The sequence below is a fragment of the Amphibalanus amphitrite genome, unplaced genomic scaffold (assembly GCF_019059575.1).
Source record: "Amphibalanus amphitrite isolate SeventyFive unplaced genomic scaffold, NRLGWU_Aamphi_draft 000297F_arrow, whole genome shotgun sequence".
Taxonomy (NCBI): domain Eukaryota; kingdom Metazoa; phylum Arthropoda; class Thecostraca; order Balanomorpha; family Balanidae; genus Amphibalanus; species Amphibalanus amphitrite.
The window spans coordinates 67,556-93,476 of record NW_024881792.1 but is presented as its reverse complement, the minus strand read 5'-3'; the positions used below and the strand labels follow the sequence as shown (position 1 = coordinate 93,476).

The window sequence follows — 25,921 nt, the reverse complement described above, 5'->3', positions numbered from 1 at the left end:
TATGACCTCCTTGAGTCAGCCTCGTGGCCTGAGTGGCTCTGCCCTGACATGACCTGAGGTAAACACCTTAAGTTGACCTCAACAAAAACAAAGGCAAAGCGTAAACTATTCGACGCGTTTGAGCATGCAAAACTCTTGGCTCTGTAACCACTTAAGGTGAAGTTGTTTACCAAAAACCGATCCCGCGACTTGGAGCACTTATACTGACCTCAGAGTTTATCGGTGGACCTGAGACATTCAACTCGGGTACCAGTTGCTGCATCTCATACGACGCACGCGCTTAGTTTTATCCGCAAGGCGCTAGCTCAATTAGGGGCAAAAAGACGGAGAGGGGTCGTAATCGCCCCCCCCCCCTCGGCCGGGGTATATGCAGAAAACCCAAAATTCCGTTGAAGGTTAACCCGCGCCGGGCCGGTGCTCTGAGATTCCGCGCCGGGCCGGGGGGTGTCTGAACACCCCCCCCCCTTCTTACTCGGCTCCTGGGCCACGTAGCGACACGCGGTAAGCGGCAATCGAAAGAACGTCCAAAATAAGGACGAAAACACTTCGGTCATTTTTTTGGGTCAGGTCAAAGGTCAGGTCACCAGAGGTCACCAAATGTCAAATGTCCACTATTTCAACTTTTTGGAAACTGCCAACGGCTATCTCGGGAACCGATAGAGCTACAGCGCCGTGGAAAAGCGCATTCGATAGCCCTTTTACAGACCTTTCTGAATAATGCTCTCAGATTTGACCTCAGGTCAACGGTTTAGCCTCCAGAGGGCAAAAACTCCAAAAAATAGCCGTTTTTACGAAAAACGTTTTTTTCGGCAATAACTTTTGACTCGAAAGAGCCACGACATTACTTTCGCCCCCATCGTGTTCCCCTCGTCGAGACGCGTCGAACGAACTATAATTTGACCTTGAAAGATCAACTTGAAAATTTGACCTCAGGTCAAGGTCATGACCTGACCGGGAAAGGTCATGTTGCATATCAGTCGATCCGCAACGTCGAGCCGAACACATCTAAGGCGTTTTCAGCGCTCTAGCACGTCTCTATCAGAAGTTATTAGCGAAAAACTGTTAGATTCTGTTCGTGACCTGAGATGACCTCGGGGACATATTGAGGGGTCACAGTTGCCATTTTCCGGTTCAGTGTGTCCATTTTACCCACATCTCGATGTTTGAGAGTGTCTAGAATAGCGTTCGTGCAAAACAGACGCTTTTCAATTTTCTCCCATTGACTTATAATGGAGAGGTCGCAAAATTGACCTGACCTTAGGTCACCGATATCAAAATTCCGAGACATACATTTTATAGATAATTTGCTCTTATCAATCGCTGAAAGTTTCAAGGCAATCAATCAATCGGTGTAGCTATGACGAGCATTCTTATTTTTTCTGAGGTGAGGTCACTTGGCGTGACCTGGTGACCTGACCTAAGGTGCCCTGGGTCTGAAATTTTCACAACATGTGCGGAAAAGATGCAGGAACAGGTGTGCCAAAAACGGCGGCGCGGAGCGCCGCCGTTTTTGAGATATCTGCGAAAAAACCGCAGGGGGGTGTTCAAACACCCCCCCCCCGGCCCGGCGCGGGTTAAGCACTGAAGTGATATATTATGATGCGAGAAGGTATAGGTAAAAACAAGTATGCACAAGAGCGGATGTGAATTAAACTGTGTTTGAGGTATGCCTTTTTTATTATACATTCGATTTGCTTTAGTTATCAGATACAACCAAGAAGAGCGCCCCTGAAGAAAAGGTGGCGCAACGGACGGGTGCGATTTTAACCCGGCGGCCGCTGGGCCTCCGCGCCACCCGCCGGCCGCTGGGGGGGGGCATATAGTTGCCCCCCCCTTTACTTCCGCGGCGATATCGTCGCAACGCGAAGAGATAGAGAAGCGAAACTTTGCACACATCTTCCTGAATACCTAGCCGAGGTTGTGTCCAAATTTGGTGTCGATCCCATTTGAAATGACGTCACAGTGACGTCATAAGTCAAATTGTAGATTTGCGACTCTCAGTTTCCTCACGATACATCAGGTATATGAGACCGAATATAAAGAGCCGATTATTGGTTAGGAACTAGATGGAAGTGTACTTAGATGTTTTAGGATGACAGCAGGTGCTGTCTAGTTCATTTACAGTTGAGTTTCATGCTCAGCGTCATCAGAAACGGTCCATATCGGAAAACGACAAAACTTTATGACGTCACTGTGACGTCATCTTAGATGCTACAACCACCAAACTTTCTTCAAACATTGCCTAGGTATTCATTTGAAGCTATGCCAAGTTTCACGTTCGTAGCTCATCAGGTTTCGGAGATATTCCACAAAACGTAAAGGGGGGCAACTTTATGCCCCCCCCAGCGGCTCGTGGGTTAAGGTCCAAGGTCAGTCGGGGACCTCTAAGTTCGGATCAAGCGCTGCGTGTTAGGGTTAAAACTTGATTAAAAAAAAAAATGGGAGCAAACAAGCATCCCGATTTTGGCAGCATCGTCATGCTTTGTCACGGCACTCATCCACTCCCTCGGCCGAAATATTAGTTCCTTTTTGTATGAGTTCTGGCATAATCCCGCACATTATGCTGCATGTTGTTTGCCATGGAAAAAGCATGTTCAGCTACGTTCTACGCAGTACGCACTAACCTAACCACCATCCCATCATCCACCACTAGCCACCATCCCGTTCTGTGATCCGTTCCACCTCACACGAATCAGCCGAGATACTAGTCAGTCGGGCTAGCGCTATCCTCCCCTCCCTCCCTGACTGCACAGCGCTAAAACCCAGAGCCGAGACTTCCCGAGCGCGACCTCTGACCCCACGTGGTCCGAAGGGTCGGCCGATGCCTAAGGGCGCGCCGCCCGCCGGCCACCCGGATAGCCTCTGCCGAGTCTCCCTTCCATACACCGTTTACTACGCGCTCGATTCATTCATGATTCTGTGTTTCCGCGTCCCTCTCGCTAGGTGGCACCATGGATGTCATAGGCGATCCCAGGAAGATTGCGGCCAGAATACCCCAAACGGCAGAAAATGAGGTTTTTGGTGGATATCTCGGAAAGTATTTGGCATACAACGATGAAATTTCACAGTCTCGTGGTAAATGTGCATACACATAATCCGGGCTGATACTTATGCATTTAAACATTATATAGGACCAGATATGTCCGAAAAAGCAAAACCAACAAGACTTTTACTGGAGAGCCGTACCTAAACGTGTAACAATCAAATTTTCGTAAATTGGAAGAGTATTCTTTTCTGATCAATATCCACCCATAGTATTTCCAAAAAGCCACCAAGAGCTCTTAGAAACAGTACAATCATTGTACCGAGCGCATGTTTACCCACGAAACCACGCCCGGTGCTCGGCACCCGACGGCCGCTGGGGCTCAGTGACCTGAACTCGGCGGCGCTACCCGGAGAACGCAGTGTCCCCTCACTTGGTGCGCATTGACAGCGATTAACTTTTGTAAGCGGCAGTTACAAATGATGCTTACCTATACATCGTCGCTAGTGCGAGTTTGATGTCAGGCATTTTGCAAAATGCCTGGGAAAATATTTCAGGCAGTTTGCAAAATGCCTGGTGGGTCAGGCAGTTTGCAAACTGCCTGGGCATTTTGCAAAATGCCTGCCCGGTCAGGCATTTTGCAAATTGCCTAGGCATTTTGCAAAATGCCCGAGTTTTCACGTTGCCTGTAACATATATATATATATATATATATATATATATATATATATATATATATATATATATATATATATATATATATATATATATATATATATTATATATATATATATATATATATATATATATATATATATATATATATATATATATATATATATATATATATATATATAGTAGATCAGCAATTGGCCATTTAAATATAAATTAAAGCAACTTTACGTTTCACCATTTGTATTCATGGCTTCATCAGAAAATACAGGCCTCTCCGCTGCGCCGAATCATATATATATATATATATATACCGGGTGGCCCAGAAAAAACGTTCCGAACTTTGGAGGTCTATATATCAAATTCGAGTACAAATAACGAGCCAAAATTTTCATCAAGATTGCGTCATTTCTTTGCGCATTGGTATGCCAAATTAGTACACTATACCATCATTTTCAAGCTGGAAATCTTGAGTTGAATTAAGCAATACGTTTTTGCTTTTTTTGCCGATGTCAAACGATAGTGATGATTGGGTTATGTTATAAAAAAAGAATAAAAAATAGAGCACGTGAATGAGACCAACACGTATGTTCTTATTTTAAATATTTTTGTCTCACATATGTGCCAAATATTCAAATACTGAGCCAAAATGGTGCTCATGGATGCCATTCGTTTCAACACCAAATCATGTTTCAAGCAGGAGTGGCACGGTGCATGGATTATTGGATTACTGCTGATTACCTTTCAGTAGATCAAACAGTAAATCGACCGGATAAGGAAAACAAACTAAAGCAGACTGGTTCCTGTGCCAGACAACCACAGAATAGCTTATGAAAAACAGCATTGCCAGCAGATGACAAAAAAAAAACTGGTTGAAAAGCTACCTTTTCCCAGGAATGTCAGCCAGGAAAGCATTTGAGCCACAAGATGGTTAGAAAACTGGAAACTTCTTCCGATGCCGCTGGCACAGAGCCATCGCGGTTGTCTGAGGGAATGTGTCATCCTGAGACCCGAACCATCAATGAGACTAGCTGCCAGTAGAAGTCATGGCTCTAGGCCGCGGTGCCGCGGGGTGAAAATGACCCGTTCACTCACATTTTTTTTTTTTGTAAACATCGGAGCAAAAAAGTAATTTTTACATAGCATGCTTGAAACACGAACCGTTTGAAAAGTAATTTACCGAACACCATGAAAATCACACCATTTACTGAAAATGTGTGCCGCATTGACTATGCGAAGTTTCAATGTTGTATCTTTATCACTTCCTGAGAAATCTTGATTTAAAGTTGGGAACGTTTTTTCTGGGCCACCCGGTATATATATATATATATATATATATATACCGAGCACCATGAACACCATATATATATATATATATATATATATATATATATATATATATATATATATATATATATATATGGGCCTGTTACAGCGCCTCCAGTAGAAATTCTTAACTGGAGGCTCTACCAGAGGTTTCACTGGAGGCGCTGGAACGCAATCTGGAGATTTCTGGAGATTGGCGTCATAGATACCAAAAGAATGACAATTGTTCTCTCTTGAAATGCAAAATTTGTGTTCATTTTAGTAAAAAAGATTAACAAAATTATAGCAATGTAATTTCCTTTACATTCAAGTTGTAAATTTTTCAGTCAAAAGTTCTTTGATTATATTCGTGATTGTCACATGTGCGCCATGATTGTAGACCAGAGCCTCCAGAGAAATTTGGACCTCCCAACTCTCTGGAGGCTACTGGAGGTTTCTGGAGCTTTGGCGAGAGCTTTCTGGAGCTTTCTGGAGGCGCTGGAACGCTCTCTGGAGGATTCTAGAGCTTTCTGGAGGTTTCTGGAGGCGCTGGAACAGGCCCTATATATATGTTACAGGCAAAGTGAAAACTCGGGCATTTTGCAAAATGCCTAGGCAATTTGCAAAATGCCTGACCCGCCAGGCATTTTGCAAAATGCCCAGGCAGTTTGCAAACTGCCTGATCCACCAGGCATTTTGCAAACTGCCTAGGCATTTTACAAAATGCCTGACCCGCCAGGCATTTTGCAAAATGCCTGGGAGTGGGTTTCCATATATTCCACCGTTTTTGTTGACTACAGCCGTTGATCATAAACGTTCCACTGTGACTGACCCCACAACACATTTCACATGTGTTGTGTTCACATTGACACATTCCACGGTCACGAATACGGGTGTCACGAAATTGTTGCGGGATGTTGTACTGGTGTCCCGAAATGTATTGCATCGTAGTTGCGTTAGTGTTCTCCAGCACCTCGCTGACAAGTTATCAGCGGCCACATGGTCTGTCCTCGCGGCACCTGGTGAAGCTCAAATAGGCCTCTGTAGCCCATCATGCCCCAAACGAGAATCCCCAGTGCCCAGTGGGTGCTTCACCGTCTCGACGGTGCAGCGCCTCTGAGCTGCTGTTGGCCCAGAACTGCTTGTCGGGACGGTTAGTGACTTAGAAGAGCTCTAATAGCCGTTTTCACGACGGGCTATCCGGTGAGTGCACCTAATTTGACCAAATATGCACCTAATCTCTCTTAATACAGCAAATATCTTTATTCTATGAATTTATTTCAGTGTTTTAACCGATGATGCTCTCTGATAATATGACAAAGGAGGTATATGAGCAATTAGTACAACCCTAGCTGATAGCTACTAAGAGACACACTGAACCTAATTTGACCAAATATGCACCTAATCTACACCAGATGTGAACCAAATGTGTACCAGATGGCCGTCGTGAAAACGGCTAATATCGCCTCACGGCCTCATCATTGAAAAGTCTGAATCTCTAGTCCTGAATGGTCCAGATTTGGTGGGTTTTGTCGAAATCCAGCTGCATCACTTACGGATGACGGTAAGTCAGGGTTGCAGCCTGAGGTTGAGCGGCTTCAGCTTCAGGGTAAAATCTTCAGATACCGGGGGATGGCCGATTTAGATGCCGAGTGCCCTGGTCCAGATGCCCTGGTGCCGGACCCGTTCAAATTACATCCAATCAGCACTCAGGAGGGGCATGGAGGGACAAGACCGCGCCAACCGCGTATCAAGTTCGTGACACTCTGTATACCTATACGTTTTGCGTCAATTCTGTCGAGATGGAGCCAACGCTGAATGGACTTGAGCGACCGTCTCCGTACCTTTCGTATTTGCGGAGTTGTAGCCGTGTGTATAAAAGCTGCGATGTCCAGTATTCTGCCCTGGTGGGCAGCTGTTCCGGCAGAGACGATTGATAATGTACCTAAACGTGTAACAATCAAATTTTCGTAAATTGGAAGAGTATTCTTTTCTGATCAATATCCACCCATAGTATTTCCAAAAAGCCACCAAGAGCTCTTCGAAACAGTACAATCATTGTACCGAGCGCATGTTTACCCACGAAACCACGCCCGTTGCTCGGCACCCGACGGCGGCCGCTGGGGCTCAGTGACCTGAACTCGGCGGCGCCACCCGGAGAACGCAGTGTCCCCTCACTCGGGCGGTGTTTCACGGGATGCTACTACCACGCTGCTATCAAATTGCGCGAGCTGACGTCACACTTGTGGTAGTGTTGGAGCAATGGGCCTGTTGATGTCTCCATGGAAACCCAATTTGACAAGTCGTAAAAGCAGCGTGCTGCTATCACCGGTGAAACAGGGCCCTGGTGCGCATTGACAGCGATTAACTTTTGTAAGCGGCAGTTACAAATGATGCTTACCTATACATCGTCGCTAGTGCGAGTTTGGTGTCAGGCATTTTGCAAAATGCCTGGGAAAATATTTCAGGCAGTTTGCAAAATGCCTGGTGGGTCAGGCAGTTTGCAAACTGCCTGGGCATTTTGCAAAATGCCTGGCCGGTCAGGCATTTTGCAAATTGCCTAGGCATTTTGCAAAATGCCCGAGTTTTCACTTTGCCTGTAACATATATATATAATATGAGGTAAGGTAGATGGAAACAGTAAAGGTTAGGTAAGGCCACTTGTAAGTTAACATTGATGGATACCATTGGACGTTATGCACTTAATGATGGTTTATGCATAACTGAAGGATTGTCCTACAGGAGGTGTCACATGCCATGCTGTCACCTGCTTATAGAGACCCTTCCACCTTAAAGGAGTTCATGAATTGACATAATAGTGATGCCCCTTGATTCAGAAAGATCAAAAATGACAATTTAACTGAAAAATAGTTACTTGTATTAAAGAATATATTATCCTTTATCCTTTATTTACTTTTCGGAACCTCTGCTGTTCGTATGACGTCATTTCAAAACAATAATTTGGCATAATTAAAATTAAAAGTGCAGTAGATGCACGCACAGCAGTACATACCACCAAATCACCCCTTAATTTGAAACACATGAACCAGGCAGTAACTGGCCTGTTGCAATGCCTCCCGGAATCATATGAAGCACCAGAATTCTCCAGTCAGCATTGCAGCACCTCCAGAAAGTTCCAGAAACTCTACCCAAATCTTCAGCAACTTCACCTGTTATGAAGTCGCCATTTGCATTAAGGCTGCAGGATACAATTATGGTGCAAATGACAATTGTAAATATAAGCAGGACTTTTCGGCCCTACAAACTAGACTCAGTCACCTGGCTGGCCAGCTGATGCCATACTCATAGTGATAGTAGATCCATTAAAATTTACATATTAGGACAGAAAGTAAATAAACAAACTAGCAGTAGGTAACTAGATATAGATGTTAACTTTTCTATCCATGCACTGATGTGACAGCTCTGCTAGTATCACCACGTCACTGCAGCTGGCAAAAAAAATCCAGATATTAATCACCTTGACATTTGAGCTTATTTTAAAAATCAGATATAAAGACAATACAATGCCTACATGTTATGAAATTTTACATATTAAACATGAAAAAATGCTTTTAAAGATCAATATATCATTTTTCTACACCTGAACACAGTCACTAAAAATAAAAGTAGGTATTTGTCAAGATAAGGTTCCAATTACAATTGCAACATGGATAAATATCAACAGAAGTTTTTAGATGCAACAGTAGGGTTAGGTCAGGTTTGATTTTCATTTTCCTTAATTCGGGAAACGTTTCATTTTTGGATCAGACATCAAATTATTTAAGAATATGAAAAATTATCCTTCAGAAGTTGTTGACTTTATCTTCACATATACCAAAATATCCAGTGTTCATGAAAATTCAGTCAAACATGCGACGATGGAAATGGAATCATGAATGAAATGCAATGGGCACCTACCATTTTGTTCTGGCATGTTGCCAGAACAAGCCCATTTCAAAACACCAACACTGTAAGTGTTACCGCCTTACCTGTCCGCACAACCTGGCCCTGCTCCAGCTGCCTCCCCCACATCACTTTGACGCTCTGCCCAACCAAATCGTCCAAGTTTGAGCCCTTGGTGTATCTGAATGCGATTCCATTAACGCTTTGAACATGTCCTGGCTTAATGATAGACCACTTAGGAGGAAATTCGGCCCAGCGCACTAGGAGTAACATGTCGAAGCTAAAAAAAAATCCGCACACAGCTCCTGCTCTCAATGCCAAGGCCGTATAAGCTCAATGCCGCCACCTCCAAGGCCGTATCACAAACCGCAATGAACGGTGGCGCCGGGCGTCCTTGACCCAGTTACCGGAAGACAGCATGGCGCCGTGGCATGCGATATTTTGGGAAAATAGTTTTATTTTTATTTTTTTGTTCAGGTGCTAAGTTGATGAATTTTTCTTTTTAATTTAAAATAAATTTTGATTTAAAAATTAAGTCTTAGTTTTGCCCGTATGCCAAATAACTTAAATTTTGATATGCTACAAAATAGAAACTTTTGTTTTTCGAGAAACGCATGAAAACCAATGAGCTACGCCTTCGATTTCTCAATTCACATGAAAATCTGAACCACATTAAGAGCCAATAAAAAAAAGATTAAAAATAAAAATATTGGTAGGTATGCAGCGCTGTTCCGACGCCATCGCTGTTCCGACGCCACCGGTTTACATGCATTGGACGCCAACTATTTACGAAAACATACAATCATTTTCAACCTACCTTTAAATACGTCATAGATAATTTTTGAAGGTACTGATGACAAGGCCAGAAGAACAGCAAAAGTCAGCTTGATTGAAAGCAAATCAATCGTGGCAAAAGCATACATTCAGTTGTAGCACAGCTTACATTCTCATTGCACAACATTTACCAGTAGGCTTATGCATGAGTGAAAGTAGCGTGTGATTCTATGACGTCATTTTCTACCTGGAAATTGTCAACTTTATACGCTTTGTGTACGGATGACCATGCATGTTTCAGCGCATTGTCCTTACACTTTGACGGACGCACGAACCGAGCAGCTACTAAGCTACGCTGGTTGATCCGCTTGGTGAACGCTACCAGGTGAGAATACGCGCCCTGACCCAAAACAATAACAGTGACAATAGGTGGGAGAAGGCAAGGCCAAATAGGTTATAAATAGAATAGTTATATGACTGGCAGTATATAAGGGAGGAGGCCATTGTCTTCAGGGCTCGAAATCCTGTTCCAATTTATTTTGAGATAGGTTGCCCTGTTGTTGTGCGGAACAGTTGTGGGTATGTTTTGGTATGTTTGTAGATGAAGTACAGAGTGCCATATTTAGGCCCTGCAATAATCTTTAACTTGTTATCTATCGCTGTGTGTGCCAGGGCTAATATTACTCGCTTTTTCGTCTGGGAGAAGATAGGCCCCTCTTGCACAGAGACACAAGTCAAAATTGTTTTCACGTGGTTCTGCAGACCTGAGCGCTATTGCATAAACATAAGATTTACGCCACCGGAGTAGATCTTAACTTTTTTACGAAACGGCCATACTCTACGAAACACCGTAAAACCTGTTGCATAAAGGCCGTGACCTACTTCGTAAATATTTGGAAAATCTAGGTATGACGTCATACATGAATGAAAATAGTGCCGGATTTCAGCACGAAATGCAGAAGAATGGTGACAATAATGAAAGCGATTAAAGTTCCAGTGTACTGAAATGTGTGAATCACGTTGTCTGGATAAGTGGTTCAAATCACCTTGAATTGATAGCGACTTTAGAAAACCTTTCGTACTTTTCAATATTCATGCGCCCTCCCACATCAAGCGGCGGTCGGCTTGGTAAACAACATCGATCGTGGCATCTTGGGAGTGTGGGATATTCTAAGATCATAGATAATTTGCCCTCACTATGGGTTTCAGTCGATATTCTACATAAATTTGCATAGAACTGAGTGCACTGTATCCGTCTAGAACAGTGCCGTAGCTGCTACTGCCACCTTTCGCCAATTAAGTAAGCTGAGATTTGTACACTCGCCGTCCGGTGGTTGCTAGGTAGGACACGAAAGTAAACAACATTCCAAAGAAGAATTTCAAGACAAGTGTCCAGCTTGGCTTGCAAGATCGAACAAGATCATCATTTGGTGGCTGAAAATGAAGAATTAAGATAACCAGGGCCCAGACTAACAAGTAAGTTTTCTAGTATAGCGAATGGTTAGTGAACAATTGTCGGTTCATTGGCAGCACACTGCTCACTGCTCAGCCCTTTCAGACCAATCGTGAGCTTTTTCAATAGTTAATGGTTAAAGCTAATGCCGCTACAATTCCTGATCTATATTTTCTTTTGGTGTATTTTGAATTTGGCATCGTGTTTATTAGCCTCAGCCCTCAATTACTCGCAACATTCCAATGTTCTGTCGCTTTTTTCTTCACCATTATCTACAATTAGGTAGGTATGTTGAAATGCCATATCATATTGATATGGTGTCAGGTGTCTTATCATTAAAATCATTTCAAAATCCACAAAATTACGTTTAATTATATATTTTTTGCAAGCAACATGCTTTCGCGCGTTGAATTAGTAGGCACAAAACAGAATGCATTTAAGCTAGGTATTACAAGATGAATGCCTACCTATTCGTCTGTGGGCTTGCGTGATATTTTTCAGTTTCAAACGTAAGCATTAAGGGCATATCAGCATAGCATCTAGATACCTACTGGACTATTCTGAATCTGCCAGTGAATTGCTGATTACTTTCAATTCCCAGGCTTTAATTAAATGACATGGCTAATCAAATTTAATTAAATGGCACTGGCTAAAATTGGCTAATTAAATTTAATTAAATGCATTGGCTAAAATTGGCTTTAAAAAGTCAACTTTACCAGTATAGCAGGGCACAGTCACAGACCTTTATGCTTGCATTCAAAGAAGGCTGAGAGCGAGGAGATACATGGTGTCATAAAAAGTTCATTATTCGCTCGATTTACTTTTTCCGCCTCTGTCTATATGTATCGCCTCTTTCCTGATTCCCTCAGTCCTCTCTCCTATTTCATGCTCTGTCAGCCACTTTGCCTTCGAAAATGATCTCCTCTCAATCCATTCGTTCTAGTCTTTCTGATACTTACCGACATCTTTATTTCTGTTTCAGGAATTTCTATCCGACTTCGTGGAGCACTGGCGGTCCCAGGGGGGGGGCCACGGGGGCCATGGCCCCCCCTTTGGTGCTGAAAGGTGGGGCCATACTATCTTTTGGCCCCACCTTTCAGATCGAACAAAAGTCCTAGAAAAGCTTTTTGTATGTTTCATTTTCTTTCTTGCGCCATCAAAGGACGTAAATTTCACTCATGAGTGGGGTAAGTTTCGTATTCTGTCAATTTGGCGGTCAGCGTCGCTGGCATCGGTTCACGAGTATGGCCGCATCTTACATGAAATATCAGCGTGGGTTTACTTGAGGCTCTCGTAGGCCCAGCAATGGCTGGCATGAGACCTCTTCGGCAGTGGCGGGTGGGCCCTGCCAAAGGAGCGTGGCTCTAAGACACTAAAGTAAGACCTCATGGGTTGGTGCTGTGCACCTCAGAAGCCCGGTGGTGACGCCGTATGCCGGCTTGGTTTCTTAAGGATTAGCGTGGGATCTCCGGGGCCTGCATAGAGTTTGCATTAGCTAGTATGTAATTTCAGAGGCCTGTATGTAATGTGTACACAGTGGCGGTCGCGGGGGGCATCAGGGCCATGCCCTCCCAGTCCCAAGGCACATAAAGGGGGCCATCATATCATTTGCCCCCCCCCTCAAGCAACCGATGGGCCCCCATAGGTGTATGGGACCCTGGCCCTGATTCGATCGTCACGAGGCTAAAAAAACACGCCCACACCGGTCTTTGAGCGTCCAACACTGACCTCTGAGGGAACTTCAGTGGCGGTCAAGCGCCCACGTTGACCGCTAAGAGCCCACATCGACCTCTGAGGCCCCACATCTGACCTATGAGGACCCCTTACCGGCCTCAGGGGCCCCAACCGGCGTCTGAGGGTCTCACACCGGTCTCTAGTGGCCTTATTGCTGTCTCTGGTGTCCCAAGACGAACATTTAGGTGCCAATGAGGGCCCCGCATTGGCTGCTGAAGACCCGATGCTGGCCTCTAAGGGCCTGCATTGGCCTCTGAGGAGGGCTCATCTTGGCCTTTGAGGGCCCTCTGCTGGCCTCTGGGTTCCAACGACGGCTCATTCCGGTCTTTTAGGGCCCCACGCTGACCTCTGAGGGCCCCATGTTGGCCTGTAATGAGTAGGACCCACATAAGCCTCCGAGAGCCCAACTCGGTCTCTGATAGTCTCAAACTACTGGCCTTTGCAGTTTGCAGGCCCTGTACTGGTCTCTGAGGAGGGCCCTAAACTGGCCTCTAAGTGAAAACATACATGGGTGGGCTTCTGAAGATCACAGGGCTCACGCAGACTCCTGCACAGCCGTACGTTGGTCCTGATCGAGATTACTTTACGTCCTGATGGTCCCGCGCAGATTCCCTCATATTTCGACGTCGGGACCCCATGAGCCGGTGTTGGTCCTGGGGCTGGCAGAGACTGATGAAGTCTTTAGGGCTCAGGGCCAGTCTTTTTAGCAGTAGGACTATAAGGCAGGCTGAGTGAGCCCCAATAGAGCCGTTGCGAGGCCCCGCGCGAGCCGTGCGCGGCCCTCAGATGCCAGTTTTGAAAACCAGGAACCTGTGGGGCTGGGGGTCTCCAGAGGTCGGTGTACCTATTCTCTCCCGCCGCTAAACAGCTATATGGGTAAATGTCGTAGTCTGAAAATGATCTCTGGGTTTCACATGCTTGTTCAAAGCAAGAGGTATCCGTACTTTTCCGAATTGTTTTATTCTGGTAAGGTCATGAATCCGCGTGCCCGACCCGACCTTCCAGTATATGCTACACCGATCCGTCGCCGTGGTGCAGTGGCCCGACCGGTGGAAACACCGTGGGACGGGAAATGGAACTGGTGCCTTTGCCTTAAATGCTTAAAGATTTCACGCAAGAATGAGGTGGATGAAGCATAAGTAATGCCAACTGCGCGGCGCCTCGTGGACGTAAAAAATTAGCCGATCACCCCCCCCCCCCCCAGTGACTGATAAATGTTATGTCCCGCGAGTGTGACTTTGGCCCCCCCTTTTGCGAGCGGCTGCGACCGCCAGTGTCGTGGAGGAGTCTTCTGACCACGGCATTCGGCTGTTCTACATGAAGGTTGAAGAATCCCGCTGGGTTCAGCCGACAGAGGGCTCTGATAAATCGCCGATAGATGGCGGCTGCTACGCCAAGAGTCACTACCTTCGTTGAAATCGTCCTATCAGCAGCGTCTTATCCCGGTGTTGGCGCACTCGGGAAAAGTGAGGCTGTGCAAGCTCAGCATCATTTGTTCCCTTTTTTAAAAAGCGCTCTTCGTGTTACGATTACAGTGACATGTCAAGTTTACGTGGGTCTCTAGCTCAACTTGAATCGCGGCCGTATTGGTGCACAGACGTTCTCTGAATACGTATGGTACATACGTGCTAGAATCTGAGGCGAGTGTGTTTGGATGTTCACTAAAATCGTCAACGGAATGTGGGAACCAGAAATAAACATCGACACGGCTGATATGTTTGATGACTAATGCGTCTGCAGTTCCTCAAACGAGCTACGAGCGTGGTCTAACGTCAGTCACCACCGTTGTAGTACAATTGTCGGGTACGACTATGCTTATATCATGCTATCGCATTGGTTGAGAAATGAGAGGTGCGGTTGCAGTCTTTCTATAAATTGTTCGAGGATAAGAAAGCATCAGTGTGTTAAGGAGTTACCTTCATATGCATTCATAACTGTATAAGGACTCAAAAAGTTGGAATTCGGTGTCAAACAGCTGCAATAGCCGACTTTCGGCTAAAATCTAAGAAGCCTACCCCCTCCGTAGAATATTTTACGATTTTTACACATTTGGCGCATCTGCGACATTTTCTGCGCGTTTTGGCGAACTACTTTTTCTTAAATCTTAACTTATATGCAACAGAAGCCCCCAAAAGTTACGTCACGTGCTGGAGTAAATTCCTTGCTCTCCGTACTATTTTCAAGACCTTTGTGAAACAGATTGGCGTAGAATAAGTACGATTCTAAGACAATTCGTAAAATATCCGGTGTCGTAAGTTTTATGCAATAGCGCTCAGACCATTAATATCAAATATGAATCCCAATCTAAATACGTTGCCAAGTTTGTAGAAATATTCGTCCAATGAGACTGCGAATTTGGGGTTAGTCTCTGTGCAAGAGGGGCATATCTTCATCCGGACGATAGATTGAGTCTAATATTAACCTGAAATTGAGTTGTGTGTACCTAATTTTTGCCTCACAAGTTAAAAAGTTTTTGCTGAGTTGAAAATGAGGTATGGGAACAGCGGTGGCCCGTTAAAGGGACCCTCCCACCTTAACATTAGTTTTGAGTTGAGATAGCCAAGTTTGCGGCCAGGCTCAGAAACCACCATTTATCCTGGTCGCAACCCCCGCAGCTTTATGGTGTTCAAGAAATTTCTTCCCTTTACTTGCAGGGTGGGACCAGCGTGGTCCCTATCTCTTAACCATTACGGGAATCTGATGACGTCATCAGGCTTTCGAACGTCCGTTTAATGTTTGACTATAACGTTTTGTAGCACGCGGTGGTATATGCTGCTTTGCGCGCAACAAATGCCGCACTTTCAAATAAAGTCGCTAGGAACAGCGGAGATCCCAAAAAGTAAACAAAAGTAAAAGTCTAATATCTTGAAAACCGGTGAATATTTTTCGATGAAATTTGGTAGATATTCGTTTTTGCTCTTTCTGAACCGAGCGACATCACTTTCATGCCAATTCATTAACTTTTTTGAAGGTGGGAGGGTCCCTTTAAACAGTAAGTGCAAAAAGTGCATCAGTCATGCCACTTTTTTGCAGGGTTGTTATAAACTACTGGTGTTATGTTCCTAGCTTTTGTTGTGTGTTACATGATTGTAGCAAACATGTGCATTGATCTGAGTGATGGATCTATGATCTCAGTGGATCTTGACAGAATTTGCAGTTTATGATCTATTATCCCACCAGATCCGAAGCTAAACATGTATCCTGGATCTATGATCTCATAGGATCTGATGGTAAACTAAGAGCATTCAGATGTATGATGTGAGCAGATCCTATCATAAAACTATTTAGAACCATGTTTCCGAGGGTTTTTATGACAGTAAGTGCTAACAAACTATGCATAATTACAGGCAATCACTGAAAATCACTAAAACAGAAGGCTTGTGAATTGCAACAAGTGATTTTGTGGGATTTACATGTTGACAAAAAAATCACTGGGGATCTATGATCTCACTGGATCTGAAGTAAGAAAATAAGACTCAAATTAATGAGCCCTGTTGATCTTTCCAAAAACATAGCGGGTGAATCTATGATACCATGGGATCCAAGATCAGGAGCTGTGGGATCAGATCCCAGATCCATTTTATCATATCCATGCACATGTCTGAATTGTAGTTATGTTTTCACATTCAACTGCTTTCCCAGTATTACAGCAATCCATTTTATTCTTCCAGACTGTAATATGTCTGACGTGGAAGTGCTTGATGAGGGGCTGTCAGCTGATAGCTGTGACACATCATCCAGCTCATCATACAATCAAGCTTCTGAGTTGTCATCAGCAGCAAGTGATATTGCTGATGACAGTGACAGATCACTGTCTGATGTGGATAGCCAACAAAGCACCTCTGAGCTCTCATGTGCTGCTAGTAGCGAAGAAGTAAGTTCTCACGAAAGTTTGTTCAAAGTAACTTTTAGCTTGTATTCACCAAATTTAACAAGTTTGAAAACCAATTATTATAACATAACCCGCGCCTTGCTATAGGGAACAGAAACACCTTTGAAAGTGCTATCATATTTGCTTTTCCGCGGTGCTCTTGCTCTATTGGTTTTCATGTTAGTCGGTAGCTGTTTTAAAATTGTTGAAATAGCCGAAAGTTGACCTATGGCGACCAGGTGACCTGACCTTTTACCTGACCTAAAAAATGACTGAAGTGTTTTGTCCTGTTTTTGGGCTCGCTTTCAATTGCCACTTACCGCGTGTCGCTGCATGGCCCAGGAGTCGAGCTAGACGGGGGCAGCTGTGAAAACGTCCCTGCCCCCTGCCCCCCCCCCCCCCAGCACGACACGGAAAACGAAGGCCACCAGAACGGCCCGGATTAAGCATTAGGCCAGTTGTCTCAGCTCATATCGAGTTGAACTGAAGCTTTGTTTTTGCAATATTTGTTCAGCCTCTGTTTCTGTAGAAATGAAATCTAAGTCCTTCAGATTGTATGCTACTTTAATCTGGTATTGACACCTATATAAGTGAAGGCTTGAACCTACAATAATATTATGCCTGACTTACAGGACTTCGAAAACGTCCAGGAGTCAGTTTCACTGGACAACAACGTGCTAGCTCCAGTGGTGGATGGTACATCTTCAGAGCCTGGAGATTTAGCAGATGCTCTACCCTGTCAGGTAGGCAGTACATTGGGCTGTAGAAACAGTATTTACCTATACTCGTACTCCAGTAGAAAAGAAATGTTTGTATGTACTCAGTTTTAGTAGGTAAATAAATGTATCAAGTAATTAAGTTGAAATGATGTGGAAAAATAACTTTTTGCGCATTAAGTACTTAAGAAAACCAGAAATGAGTGAATTTGTTGTTTGCTTACCTAAGTTGTGAGCAAAAGGTTTCTTTTCTATCTTATTTCCATTATAATCATAATAAGCATAATTAAGCCTTCAGCATGAATGAAATTAAATTACAGCATGAATGACCTAATAGGCACTGTATTTGTTTGTGGAAATCAACACTGGGATCCGCGACAATGGGATCAGGCCTGCCATTTAGTAAGAGAATGATCGTTAGCTAGGGGTAAGCTAGATGTCATGTCGATATTACGTCATTCGATTCAGAAGCATCACTGTAGCCTGGTGCACATTTTTTATTCCCATCCATGCTTTCTCCGCAGGCAGACATCCCAGTTGGTCGGCCTTCCCTGAAAAGACGGGTCAATGAAGAAGTGGAAGATGATGATGGTGCATCTCAAGTCGCTTCAAACTGCTCCGGAAAGGATGCTAACTGCAGTGACGCACCACATATAAGTTCAGAGGAGCTGGTGAGCCTGGTGTTAAGTTTTGGCCTCCGACATGGTTTGTCAAATTCGGCCATGACGGATCTAGTGGAACTGATGAATGTCATATCCAGTTCGTCGTGCGAAATGCCTCCCACGAGATACCTCATGATGAAGAGTATCGCCAGCCGGCACGAGCGAAGGTCATTCCATTATTACTGTCTAAATGAGAAGTGCAGAGCATATGTTAAAGCTGACCAGGAAATGTGTGACTACTGCGGGACGCCTTTTTCGATGAAGGAGGCAAAAAAAGAAGGACATTTTTTTATTCACCTTTCACTAGCAGACCAGCTGCGCGATTTGTTGGAGACGGGATACATTTCCAAAAACCTATTGAGAAATGAAAGGCAGAGATCTCGCATATCTGATATTGTCGATGGGGAGCTATACAAGAAGCACTCTTTGCTGGGAAAGGGAGATCTTTCAGCTCTGTCCATCAGTTGGAATTTTGATGGCCTTCTAGTGCATGAAACCTCTGGTGCATCCGCGTGGCCCGTTTTGGCTACTGTTAATGAACTCAGGCCTGAGGTCAGGAAGGACCAAATGCTTATGTGTGGCATTTGGTATGGCAGGTCCAAGCCTCTCTGGTCAACCATGTGTCAGCCTTTTGTAGATGAACTGACCTCTCTTAGCACGCATGGCTTGAACTGGGTGCACCCAACGGACGGTACGAAAGTCACAAAGGTGATTCCGCTGATGACGATGTGCGACTCGCCAGCGAGATGCATGGTGCAAGCGATTCACCAATTCAACGGTGAATACGGATGCACATGGTGCCTGCAGGCCGGCACCAGGGTAGCAACTGGACATGGGTTTTGTCGTGCTTATCCGTACGAGGAAGACGTTCCCCAACGCACCAATCAAAGCCTCATCAGACATGGGCAACGAGCATTGACCTCTATGGATAAGCACTACAAAGGCGTAACTTCGGTCTCTCCGCTCCACCTACTTCCGCCTTGTGTTGAGCTGGACCTAGTCAATGGTTTTCCTGTGGACTACATGCATTGTGTCCTCTTGGGGGTGACTAGGCAGCTGTTTTGCCTATGGTTCGAGCCAAACGACCAGTCCTTCTGCATTCGTAGATCGATGAAAGAGCTGGACGACGACCTCACCAAAATTCGTCCCCCGGATGATATTTCCAGACTCCCTCGCTCTCTTTCAACGTACAAGAAGTGGACTGCAACAAAGTGGCGGAACTGGCTTCTGTATTATTCGTTGCCACTTCTTCGTGGCGTCCTTCCAGACCGCTCCTTTCGCCACTGGACATCGCTGGTCTCGGCCATGTTCATGCTTTTGAGTGGAAGCATCTCCATGCAAGATGTCGACGATGCGGACGCCAAACTCAAGGAGTTTGTGTCACAGACTGCGCGGTTATATGGAACGGAACAGATGTCGTACAACGTACATACCCTGTTGCACCTGGCAAAGGCTGTGCGCAACTGTGGTCCTTTGTGGGCGACTTCAATGTTTCCCTTCGAGGGATTCAACCGGACGTTGTTAAAATTCTGTCATGGCACCAACCACATGGCCCAGCAGATGGCAGACAATTTTATTCTGTTTCGTATGGTATCTGCGCTGCAAGAAGACCGACGGTCGGCTGGGGATGGAGACGAGAGCGTAGATCGCTTAGTGACGAGGTGGCTGCGGGGATACTCGCTGACTGATCGGGCTGAGAAATCCATTGACGATGTGTTGGGGCTTGGGGCACCAGTGCACCGCGACCTCACGCTAGTAGAGAAAGATCTTCTCGCCGTGTCGGGGTTTGCGACAGCGGACCACCGCATTCCTGTCCGTGCGTATGGTCGAGCGATTGTAAATGGCCGTGTCACTTGCACCAGAGCATATGGCTCTGCGATGAAGCGCAACAGCTTCACGGTTAACACCGCTAGAGGCGTTTGTGTTGTCAACGACATTGTGTTTATCGGACCGGCTGGGGATGCCCGCTGTCATGTGTTCTGCGCGAAGTGTGAAACGACTCCTTTTGTACCAAGTGTAGCGCACATTGTGAAAGTTCAAGAAACGAGATCTGTGCTGGCACTATCGCCAGGTGACATGCATGGAAACGCAGTGATGGTGCGCTCCTCACGAAACGGCTTGTTGTGCTGTTTACAGCCAAATCGGTACGAAAAGGACTGAAGACTGAAACAGACTCTGCAGCCATGAAATCGCATGCGAGGGCCTATTCAACTACAGTGAATCACGCTCGCGTCTTGCACCAAAACATATTGCAAGCATCATCCGCATGCGATTGATGCGAGAAGGATTCTGATTTATTTGAATAGGCTCACGCATGCGATTTCCTGACTGCGGAAGGTCTCTGTTTCAGCCTTAAGATCCGGAAAACACTGGCTCTTCGGAGGGAGAAGTGAAAGGAGGGAGGGAGATCATGCTGATGTGTTTTCTGCCACCGTATTTTTTGTTTGCTTTTGTATCGGTTTGTGGTCAGAAACTTTAACGTGCGCTTTTTTAGTTCAAGACAGATATGTATGCAAAAATGGCTGTCCTCCGCTGTTTGCTGCATTGCAAACGTGTGTATGGCATGTTGTTAGGCGCTGTGTGCGATATATTGTCGTCACTGGCTAAGTTTGTGCTCAGTGAGATTATACACATCCCGCAAAGCTTATGTTTAATGGTGGTTATGAAGAATATATTGTAAAACTGTGGCGCGATCGATTAATTTTTTCAGCCAGTGGGATTGGATGTGTATGACCGGCGGTCACACATACACACACGCACACGCACCTACACACGCACGCACATACAAGTTTCAGCATTCATTCGTCGCCTTTGCTACAAAAGACCTCATACACTTAACGCGCACATGTTGTATCTCAGGCGTTGACCGACCCCCTCTGATATTGTGCTGCGCTCGTGAATAGGAGTCCCAAGGCAAAAATGTATGACGGTGTCCCAAAGGATCCATTAGTGTCTCGAAAAATAACTGTCCAAAAGATATCCTACAGGATTACGTGCAGACTAAAGAGTTCTAACAGGGCATTATCTGATCGCAGTCCTATAGCAAAGTGTGCTATAGGAGTCCTATAGAGGTCCTATAGGACTCCCTTCAGACTAAAGAGTCCTATAGGACAATCTCTGATCGCAGTCCTATAGGAAAGTGTCCTATAGGACTCCTATAGGGGTCCTATAGCACTCCTATAAGACAATGTCCTATAGGAAAATGTCCTACAGGTTTTCTATAGAGTCCTATAAGAAAGTGTCCTATAGGACAATATCCTGCAGGAAACCTATAGGAATCCTATAGAAAAGTGTCCTATAGGACAAAATCCTATAGGAATCCTATTAGTCCTATAGGACACATCGCCAGTCCTATAGGACTTTTTTGCTAGGGTTTTTGCGGTGTTTATCAATGAGTATTGTATTGTATTGTATTGAACAATCATGAGCGATCCACATTCTGAAAGTGCGTGGCGATTACTGCTCAGAATCCGTATCCGCGGTTACTAATCTAAACATTCACAGCATTCACACATTCACTCACGTCAAAGCACGGACAGAGACACTTTCGTAGTACCACAGGTACAACTCACCCACCCACCAACCCGTTGGTCAGCGACGATCAGTTGATGCCCTGTCCACTATCGCGGCTTTAACAGATCGGGCAAAGGGGGCGGGAGACAGCTGCGACAGCTGAGTTGGGAGACTGTTGAGTAGAGCTGCGGCTCGATAGCCGAGCCGCCGCCTACCCGTTTCCAGCCGTGGTCGCGGAAGGTGAAAGAGGTGGTCTTGCCTGGAGTGTCTCTCCCGGACAGCGCTGTTTGTGACGAACATGGCTGCCAATTCCTCGGGTTCGCCGCGCTGAATGGCTTTGTGGGCGATAACAAGGGTTTGGTAATCAGCCATATGACGCGGGGACAACCACCCGAGCTTTTTTCGCAGGTCAGAGACATGGGCAAATTTACGGCGACCGAAAATGACTCTAGCAGCGAAGTTCAATTTTTTTTGGGAGACGATCGAATTTTTTTGGGACCCATTGCCATAAACTGAGAGGCAGTACTGGATGCGTGAGATAACGAGTGCTGTCACGAGCGTTCTAATGATGCCATCCGGGAGACTGTGGTGCGCATGGGAGAGACCGATCAACAGTCCCGTACACCGGCGGCTGAGTTCGGAGACGTGAGCGTCCCAGGATAGAGTACTGTCAAAAGTGACGCCCAGGTTCCCCACCTGCGCGCACGGCTGCAACGCGGCGTCACGGAACGATACCCTGAAATCTGGCAATTTGCGTAAATTTTGACGACTGCCGAAGACAATGAGCTGTGTTTTACTGGCGTTGACCTTTAGGGCGTTAGCGCAGAACCATTCGTTGAGTGACGCGAGCGAAACCTCCATGCGCGAGATGAGAACTCCAAGGTCCCTGGCAGGACCGCTAACCAATACTTGGGTGTCGTCGGCATATTGAAAGACTACTGCATCACCCGCGTACAGCGATAAGTTGTTAGAGAAGATGGTGAAAAGTAACGGCCCTAACGCAGAGCCCTGGAAGACACCCATGGTATTAGGAAGAGGCCGAGACAGCACTCTACTGCCGGACCCATTTTTCAACGACACGCTCTGGGTGTGTCCATGAAGATAGGCGGCGAACCAGGAAATTTCGATACCGTGCAGCATAAGTTTTTGCATCATAAGCTCGTGGTCTATCACGTCAAAAAAACATTTACTAAGATGGAGAAGGCATAGCATTGAGATCTCCCCCTTGTCGGTGGCGGCCAGGATGCGTTCAGTGACGGACAACAACGCGGTTTCAGTAGGGTGCCGGGGGCGGAAGCCGTGCTGTGAGAATGCCAGAAGGTGATTGTGAGAGAGGTAGATGTAGAGCTGTTGATGGACAATGCGCTCAACCACTTTCATGATTATAGGAACCAGGGAAATGGGCCGGAAGTTTGCGGGGTCTGAAGGATTGCCGGATTTGAGCAGAGGGTGAACAATGGAATGTTTCCATGAATCGGGGATATCGGATTGAATTAAGCAGGTATTGATAATATGCAGGATGACACCACCAATAGCTCGGAATCCGGCTTTCAGCATGCGAACGCAGACACTGTCGGTACCGCAAGCACCCGAGCTACGCATGCTGAAAATCGTCTGCTCAAGCTCGGCAAGTGTGATTTCCCGAAGTTGAAAACTGCATGCGCCAACAAGGGTAAGACGTACATTCAAATCGGTAGGTGCGTTTTGGGCTCGGATCTCGGCAGCGACACGAGGACCGACGGATACAAAGAAAGAATTTAAGTCATTGGCAGATAGGTCAGGCTGAACATCAGAACCATCCTTCTTACCGGCAACCACCGACCTGATACATTGCCAAACTTTGTTGGGGCCCCGTTCCTCGATTTCCCTCTGTAGTTCCACCCGCCGATCGCGACGCAAAGCCGCCCGGACAGAGCGGTTAAGGTTTTTGTACTCGCTCGAGTTGCGGCCTAAATCGCGGAGCGCAGCGCGACGTTGGGACATGAGATCTCGAGTGGCGACGGAGACGGGAGGAGCAGTTGGGTTACGGATAGACACACGCTTAATTGGGGCATGAGCATCGAAAACAGGTACGAAGAAAGACAAGAAAGCATCCCACTTATCACTGACGGTTTCGGCGGAGAATAGATAATCCCAGTCAACATCGAGTAAGTCATGATGCAGTGCAGGGTGATCTAAACGCTTAAAGGAGCGAGACGAGATAACAGTGGGCTTTTGACGCAGTTTCGGCACATTCACAACGACATCGATAAATTTGTGAGGACTGAAGTGACAATATTTAACACGGGTGTCGCCAACGAGCTCACGGTTGTTAACATTACACACATCCAGGAGCGAGCCGGAGGAAAATGTTGCAGTTGTCACTAATTGATCTAATGAGTAATTTGATAGGAAGCTGCTTAGGTGTTGACTGGCGCGGAAATTAGGCTCTTTCAATAAATGACAGTTGAAGTCGCCGCAGATGACAAGCGGAACACTAGGGTAATCGATTATAACTCGTTGCAGTTGGGCCTCGAGGTCCGTGAAGTCGGCAAGCAGAGCAGCCTCACTGCGGGGTGGCCGATACAGGGAGCAGATAATCAGCTGCCGGCCCTGTTCAAGCTTTAGCAGCGCCCACAGTGACTCCAGGCTGCTGGCAGAGCTCCCACTGCCCGGGATCTTGAGTGCGGTTGAGGTGGTTTTAGCCTTGGTGATAATTGCGACACCGCCGTAACCGCTACCATCTGGGCGGTCCACACGACAGAGCGTTTATCCTGGAATGACCAGGAGGCGGTTCGGGGTGGTCGAGCGCAGCCAGGTCCCAGCCAGAAGCATGACGTCGTAGTTGTGACGATTGAGCTCAAACGTCAGCTCCTGAATTTTGGGCTTCAGGCTTTGAATATTCAGGGAGCCGATGAGTAATTTGGGCGGGTCGGTCGGCCGGCTAGACTGGCGCTGAGTATGCCGAGCGGGCCGGCCATGTGCTCCGTCCACTGGGCTGAGGGGGCGTGGCCGATTATGACGGCGGATGACATGGGCGGGAAGACTGCGCCGGATAGTCTCGGCGACTTCCCGAGCCGTGTTGTTGTTAAGCCGGTCACGCACCTCCATCAGAAATGCCAGGTCGTATGCACAGGCAGGAGCAATTTGGTCGTCCCGTCGATGGTTGATGTCAGGTGTTTGGCACTCTACACGACGAGACCCGAGGTGTTCAAACAACCTGCGGTCCCGCGATGCGGAGCCCAGCATCGCAGATGCTGGTATCAAATGTAATGCTTGAGGAAAGGCAACGGCGCTGATTCTAATAATGACGTCACATAAGACCGTGACGTCACCAGTACGTCAATGTTGATAACTTGCGGTACGGCGATGCTCAGTATTGCCCCTTCAATTAAGATGTGCTTGGTTTGCCACGAACTTGATGATGGACACTTCGTGCTACCACAGCTCATGAACCTACCCCGTTTACCTGAACCCCGTCCTCTTACCCAAGGCCGTATAAGAGGCTCTTACCCCGCTCGTTGAGTAAAGCATGGCCACTGACGTGTGTGTTTTTTTTTTCAGCACGTGCGGCTGACCATCTCGGAGGAGCGGCAGTGTCGCGTGCAGCATTTGTGGTTCAACTCGGTGTTCACCATGCTGGAGCATTTCCGGCTGCACCCGATTCCTCTCGAGTCCGGAGGCAGCAGTGACGTGACGCTGGCAGAGTTTGTGCTGGTGCCTCGCCGCGCCGCCCAAACCAGCGAGGTGGTCGCCGAGCCACGAGCGCAGTCGGCGCCCAGCGTCCCAGACCTAACCGAGGTGGGTGGATGCAGAGAAGTCAGAAATTCGCGCAAAAGAGGCACCTTTCAATTTTCCCCCATTGGCTTAAAATGAGGATTGGGGAGGTCACAAAATTGATCTGGCCTTAGGTCACCGATATCAAAATTCTGAGATGAATTATTTTGAACATACAGTTGCTCTTATCAATCGCTGAAAGCTCAAAGAGATCGGTCACTCGGTGGCAGACATTGCAACTTTTTATTATGTGAAGTCACTTAAAGTAGCCTGGTGACATAACGTTGAGTAACCTTGGTCTGAAATTTACACATGTGCAGAAAAGATGCCGCCCCAATGGGCGCGGGTTAACCCGCGCCCATTAGGGTCTGCGTATAACGCGCCCTACTGGGGGGGGGGGCTCTTCATAGCCCCCCTCCCCCTCCTACCTCCGAAACAACTGGGCTAATCGTCAAAATTCAAACGGTGTCTGATAGCCCCGGGAAAACTGTCGGGCGAATTCTAATTGCATTGACCTCGAGGTCACCGATGACGTCACAGATCAGGTCAAAGTAAAAATTATTAGCATTCTGGCTTGTT

General features: G+C 46.3%; 2 protein-coding genes across 2 annotated transcripts in view; both read left to right on the top strand.

The window, feature by feature from the left end:
• The window catches only part of LOC122387764, a 146,585-nt gene that overhangs the window by 77,340 nt on the left and 43,324 nt on the right, over positions 1–25,921 (top strand). The window contains exon 3 of the mRNA XM_043378213.1: positions 25,130–25,366. Coding sequence (XP_043234148.1) covers positions 25,130–25,366 — 237 coding nt within the window. The remainder of the gene's footprint in view (positions 1–25,129; positions 25,367–25,921) is intronic.
• Positions 9,784–20,760, top strand: LOC122387756. Its single transcript, XM_043378205.1, has 4 exons — positions 9,784–10,022; positions 16,496–16,698; positions 17,328–17,438; positions 17,936–20,760. The coding sequence occupies exons 2-4, from the start codon at positions 16,504–16,506 to the stop codon at positions 20,231–20,233; spliced, it is 2,604 nt and encodes an 867-aa protein (XP_043234140.1). The 5' UTR covers positions 9,784–10,022; positions 16,496–16,503; the 3' UTR covers positions 20,234–20,760.